This window comes from Fukomys damarensis, unplaced genomic scaffold (assembly GCF_012274545.1).
Source record: "Fukomys damarensis isolate Sample0158 unplaced genomic scaffold, DMR_v1.0_HiC HiC_scaffold_33, whole genome shotgun sequence".
NCBI classification, from domain to species: Eukaryota; Metazoa; Chordata; class Mammalia; order Rodentia; family Bathyergidae; genus Fukomys; species Fukomys damarensis.
Genome location: NW_022900945.1, coordinates 11,803,470 through 11,810,316, shown reverse-complemented (window position 1 = coordinate 11,810,316; position 6,847 = coordinate 11,803,470). Strand labels below are relative to the sequence as shown.

The following is a 6,847-nucleotide window of genomic DNA, read 5'->3' as shown; positions in this document are numbered from 1 at the left end:
AAAAAAAAAAAAAAAAAAAAAAAAAAAAGGAAATAGAGAAATAGAATACGTGCAGGTGCACAGAAGTTGGGTTAATGGATGATCCTCGCCTTTGACAATAAACAGCCTGGCCAGCTTGTGGAGATTCTGTAAGGGGGAGAATTACGGAAAACAGAACAGATGTGGGACCCATGGGTCATCCTGGTAGACAGAGGCTAAGGAAATCAGGTCAGTATTATAAACATCCTTGAAAGAAAGAATGACTTCAGGATAAGCAAATGTTAGTGGCAAAGAAAGTGTGATGCTTAGTGTTAATCCAGTTTATTTGCTACCCGTTTTCTGTTTTCTTTTCCTGGTACCCAGGAAAGTGTATCAAGTTGCTTGTAAAGGATGCTTGGGGAGACATTCAGTGTATCTAGGACTTCCATCTGATCTCTGCTTATTTTATGTTTCATTTTGTTTCTTAATCTTTCATCTGTTGGTACCATTCTGGTTTGGCATTTGATGTTTTGGAGCCTTCTTCCTCCCTTCCTTTTTTCTTATTCTTTGCTTCTTAATTTCTGTTCTGTTCTCTTCTGTGTACTTCCTTGTACAGTCTACTTTCCTAAACAGAGAAGGCAGATTGCTGGCTATGTGATGTTAGGAAAATTATTTAAACTCTTTGAGCATAAATTTGAAGGAGAGCTAGAAATTATTTCCCGGAGAGTTGTTGGTAGGCTTACACGAGACTGGAGCACTGTGTGGGTATGTTGTAGGTGCTCTGTCCTTCTGCTTCTGCTCCTGCTCTGCTGTGATTGCTGTGCCATGGTCTGTCCTCACGGGTGGGGGTTGCTGTGGGCCTGGCCCTGATGCTTTTCTGGTCTAGAATCTGTCATCCTTTTTCTACCACGTTATGTTTGCTCCTTTCTAATTTGACTTAATGCCTTTAGATGAACAGAATCATGTCTTGTCCATCTTTGCACTGCCTGTAGAAGGCAGCGGTATGAACTGTGTGTAACAGACACTATTTATGCTTTGTGGGATGAGTGAACATTGGTCATATGTGTCTGTCTTTGATAATGTGCTGATATGGAATATCAGGGTTAAGATTAACCCAAAAATTATTGTGACGTTTTTATAAGCAATGAAGTCATGGTTTTCACATTGTATTTTTTGGAGCGCTAGAGTCGCGATGTCTTGTGTTTATTTTCCTCATGGGTAAACTAAGAAAGCTGATTGATTTATGAAAGGTGCATCCGTTGGCAGCTAGAGCAGGGGAAATGAGGTGGGGAGGCTGTGCTTAACCTTCCTGCAATCCAGAACAGCTCTGGTATAATCTGTTTTACATGTCAGGCTACCTTGTAATAAATACTTTATTTGAATTTTAAGTTTGAATTACGGTTGTGATTACAAAGTGTTTGAAAACTGCTCTGGTAGAGCACCATACTGAGAAGGGTAATAGAAACAGAAAGAGCAATTCTGTTGTCGTATGTCAAGTGTGAGTTCTCCATACATTTCAGGGTTTATGTGTTGTAAGTGCTTCAAGGAGTAAATTTTCCCCTTTCCTTGGGCATCTTTGCATTTATCACTGTTCTCAGGTCTGCATAGTTTTCTTAGAATGTCAGGTATTACAATGGAAATTAAACTTTAATCTTTAAGACAGGTAGCCTCTTTAGGTGGAGAGAGATTTATAATATACTACAGTCTACTACATTGTGCCATTGAATTTAATAAAGTTGTATGTATATGTATTAATGTGTGCATTTGTTTCCTTTTTAAAATTTGTTTTCTTCTTTTCAGTTTCAAGTGTGTCCCAAGAATCTTTGTGTGTCTACTCCTGGACATCGCACTGACCTTTTTCAGAGGAATCCTAAAAATGTCCTGATAACTGATTTCTTTGGAAGTGTACGGAAAGTGGAAATTACGACAGAGACTATTAGTTTGCGACAGGATTCAGAAATCACGGAAAGCAGGTATTTGTCTTAACTTATTATTTGAATAGAATGTTACAGTTTTTAGATGTTTATGAAACATTATCTTAACAGATGAAAGTTGGTGTTGGTAAGTAGTTTAACATGTTTACTCAGTCTTCATTTTATGTAGTCTCTGCTTTTCAGATTTATGGACTAAATATTAGTGGGAAGCTAAGGTCACGATAGGATTATGTTGGAATCCCAATGTACAATGTCGGCCATAGTGCTATTGACACTTGCTAAGAAGGCCTACCTAAAACTGCCCACAACTAGCCATCATAGGGCTATACTTTTCTTTTGGGGCTTTTGGTAATTCATGAGGGAAAAGAGAGGAAAAGTCAGATTCTCCCTTCATGAGGATGGATTGTTATGTGAGTAGTGAATGTGCATACATGTTTGTATGAGAGAATTAGAAAAATTTGTGTGAATTGTAGAAATATTTATAATGTCCTGTTTTTTCTGTAATAATTTTTAAAGGCAGTATATCTTATTAGGATTTATAATGGCTTAGTTGGCCAGGGATTTAGCTCAGTGGTTCCACTGTCTGCCTTGCAAATGCAAGGACCTGAGTTCGATCCCCGGTACCAACAAACAAACAAACAAAAAAATATAATGGCTTAGTTGATAGCCACTTGCTTGAAATATATAACAATATATTTTGCTGGCCATCCACCTTTGTGATTTGGTATTATTTAATGCCATTGAAAACTCATACTCCAGGGAACTTTCCTACATTACCAAATGGCCACATACAAATTTTTCAGTTTTGAGAATTTCAGGTGTTTCTAGTTGAATTTCTGACTGGTAGGGATGAATCAAAAAATAGCACAAAATACTTATGAAGATTAAAAATTAATATTATTTCTGTTCTGAATATTAAGACTTAGATTTTTTTCCCTTTCCAATTAATTATTTCTGTTGAAAAATTCTGAAGGACTTAGGGATTTATTCCCTTATTTCCTGTAGCTTTTTGCTTAAAAAGAGTTAAGACAGCAGTTAAAATGCATTGGCAGTATTAATTTTATTTCTGTTTAAATAGCAGCTTTCAGATTAATTTTGTAAAAATGGCTAAGCCATACTTTAATACTGAGAGTTAGTGTCATGTCTTTTTACCAAATGCATTTCACAATTTCTCTTGAACTTAAACCTATAAATGGAAATATTTACCTACTCTTAATCATCTAAGCACTGAATTTCCTTTTTAGGCAAGTGTCATTTTTACACTTATGTGCCTACTTTCTGTTCTCTGAACATACAATATAAAAAAAAATATATAACAATTGAATAATAAAAATGATTTCTACCATTTTGTTATATCTTCTGGAAGAATGGAATTTTGCTTTCGATTTTTTTTCTGTGTATTAGTTTGAAAGCAAAAATTGTCAAGCAGAAATTTGTCCAATCTTTGAGGAGAAAATTATTTGAAGTCTGAAAGCTAGATACCACATACTGTTAAACTAGAGCACCCTCTAGTGTTTATAAATGCATTTTATTTTGGAAGTTGCATTTACCCTCTAGTGTTTATAAATGCATTTTATTTTGGAAGTTGCACTTTACCAGATGGTTTCATGGTTCATGGTGTATGGGTGTGGGGGCTGCACCTGTCTTCCTAGCTACTTCAGAGGTTCAAGCAGGAGGTTTGCTTGAGCCCAGGAGTCAGAGGCCAGCCTGGGCAGTGCAGTCAGACTCCCATGCATTAAAAAAAATTACTGGAATACTTTATTCAGTGTAATTTATGAGAATTAAGTTCCTATTGTGCTTTAGGATTTTTTATATGAATGCTACAAATATTACCTCAGTATTGTGGTACTATTTACATGAAAATATGGATTGCAATTGGAAGCTTATTTAGAGAAAATATATTCACCAAAGATCACATAGTATGTATACAAAAACCCCCCATATTTTATTAAGAATATTTTATTAATTAGAATGTATTTTTATATGTATTTTTTCATACCTTAAGTCAAAATATCAATAGAAGGTTAATAAAATTGACAGTTTTGTTTGAAAAATATTACTTTCTATATATTCAGGAAATAATGCAATTCTTTCATTCCAATTGATCTTAAAAATATTTTATGTAGTGGTCTAGAATATACTACTAATCAGATCTGATGGAAAACTTTGGTACATAAAACTGACTAGAGTAGCTGTATGATATAAGAATTGGTTTTGTATTTTTTTGGAAATGATTATATTAAGCAAGATAAAGTTATAATGCTACAATGAACGTGGGAGTGCAGATACCTGTTTGACATACTTGTATCATTTTCTTTGCACATTTAATCCAGGAATAAGATTGCGGACTTGCTTGGTAGTTCTGTTTTTAAGTGTTTGAGGAACCTGCATACTGTTTTCCATAATGGCTATGCTAATTTATGTTCCCACCCTCTCTGTGTAGGCATTTCCTATTCGCCATTCTTGCCTACACAATACTTTTGTTGTGTTTTGTCTTTTTCAAAGTAGTCCTTCTAACAGGTATGCAGTGTATCTCATTGTGGTTTTAATGTGCATTACCCTAATAATTATGAGGTTGAGCATTTTTCACATACCTGTTAACCATTTCTGTCATTTTTAAAGAAATGTCTGTTCAGATCCTTACTTATTTTTTAATTGGCTCTAGATTGTACTATTGAGTTGTTTGAATTTCGTCAGTGTTTGTGTTTTAACCTGTATCAGATGTGTGATTTATGAATATTTCTTCCATTCTTTAGGTTGTCTTTTCACTCCATTGTTTCCTTTACCTTTTGCAGAAGGTTTTTAGTTTCATGCAACCTCCAGTACCTATTTTTTATTTCGTTGCTTGTGCTTTTGTGATCATATCTAAGAAACCACTCCTAAGGTGATTCTCAAGAAGATTTTTCCTTATGTTTTCTTTAAGTTGGTTTGCAGATTTAGGTTTTACTTGCAGTCTGTTTCAAGTTGATTTTTGTATTTCGAGTGATGTAATGGTTGAGTTTTATTCTACATGTGGATATCCAGTTTTCTCACTACCACTTACTGAAGAATGTCTTTTCTCCTGTGTGTTCTTGGCATCTTTGTTAAAAATCACATACACACTGTATATGTGTGGGTATTTCTGGGAAGCTGTTCTTTCACACTGGTCTATATGTCTGTGTTTTTGCCAGTGCCATGCTATTTTGATTACTATAGCTTTGTAGTATATTTTGAATTCAGGCAGGGTAATGCCTCCAGCTTGGTTCTTTTTTTTTAGATTGCCTTGGTTATTTGGGGTCTTTTGTGGTTCCAAACAAATCTTAGGATTGATTTTTCTATTTCTGTGAAACAATGTAATTACAATTGATAGTGATTGTGCTGGATCTGTAGATTGATTTGGATAATGTAAATGTTTTAGTATTCTTTAAATCTGTGAACATAGGGTGTTCTCCATTTGTATGTGTCTTTTTTTGTTTTTTTACCAATATTTTACAGTTTTCAGCATATAGATTTTTCACTTTTTTGGTTAAATTTATTCCCAAGTATTTTATTTATTTATTTTTGATACTATTATAAATGGGATTGTTTTCTTGATTTATTTTTCTGATCATTTATTCATGGTGTTCTGGAGATTTGCATCTTTCCTGTTCACGATGTAGCACAGTGAACTCACTCATTCCTCATTCTAAATTTCATAAGAGGCTTTGGGATTACCTAGTTGAGTCAAAGCTTGGGGTTACCTCTGAGCCAGCTGGGCAGAGGTAAGGAACATGTGACTATTTGAGACCCACCCCCTGTGGATGAGGTGAACCTCAAAAAGTGACAGTGTGGACCCCTCGAAGTTCCGTATTTCTGTGTCTTTTCTTTAGCTCTGCCCACTCAGCTGTCCCTCAAAGTTAACCAGTATCTCAGCTTTTATGGAATTTATTTTCTGTTCTTCCTTTTAGCTTTTTCCACTAAGCATGTATCTCTTAAGTACTATGTTTTACATGTATTAATTTGTGGAATTCAAAAATTTTATATTATTAGATGTACTATAGCTTGTCCTTTGTTGTGTGCTTTTAGAAAATGATGTAGGGAGGGAGGAGAAGGGGATGTAAAAGGTATTAAGATGTGTTATGTATGTGTACCAACCACATGTAATGAAAGTAATCATTATGTATCACAGAAATGTATAACTTACTTAAGTAAACTCATTCTTTTTTAGCATTTGTTTGAGTTTTAACAGGTGCAGTTTTATAATTACCATGTTAGTTCATCATCCCAATAACTTTATGCCCCTTTTTATGCAGTCTTTCCCAGTGTCCTTAGAAACGCCTGCTCTGCTTTTAAATGACCCTGTAGTTTTACCTTTTTCAGACTATCATGTAGATGGTAACCTTCTGAATCTGGCTTTATTTGATATCCACCTGTCTTGTCATATAGTTATTTTTATTGTGAGTAGTATACTTTTTTATTTTTTGGTACCAGGGATCAAATTTGGGTCTTCGTGCTTGTGAGGCAGGTGGTGGAACCACTGAGCTAAATCCCTGACCCAAGTAGTACACTTTTTTATGGATGTACCATAGCTTGTTTACCAACTAATGGCTTTTTCTAATCTGTAGTTCACCTTTCATTTTCTTAGTGGTATCTTTTGAAGAGTGGAAGATTCCATGTTGCTGAAGCTCATTTATCACTTTGTCTTTACACTTGGTGCCCTTGTGTAAGGTGTCTGCATAACCCAAAGTCACAAAGATTTCATTTTACACATTTTCTAGTGTAGCTTATATGTTTAGACTTATAATCCATAGTCTTGTCATAACAGACAATCTTCTCAGTTTCTTTTAAAAAATGATGCTAACTGGATTTGTTGACTCTGTCAACTTGGGGGCTCAATCTGGGAGTAAAGGTAGATTAAAATATTGGTCTCTTCAGTTCATATATACACACATATATATATGTATATATATATGTATGTATATATATATATCACTGTG

The 6,847-nt window shown here is 34.7% G+C and overlaps 1 protein-coding gene across 1 annotated transcript in view; it reads left to right on the top strand.

Annotated features, from left to right (window-relative positions):
* Window positions 1–6,847, top strand: part of Pigk (phosphatidylinositol glycan anchor biosynthesis class K) — an 87,970-nt gene that overhangs the window by 43,462 nt on the left and 37,661 nt on the right. The window contains exon 9 of the mRNA XM_033758282.1: window positions 1,759–1,931. Within this exon, the coding sequence (XP_033614173.1) occupies window positions 1,759–1,931 (173 nt within the window). The remainder of the gene's footprint in view (window positions 1–1,758; window positions 1,932–6,847) is intronic.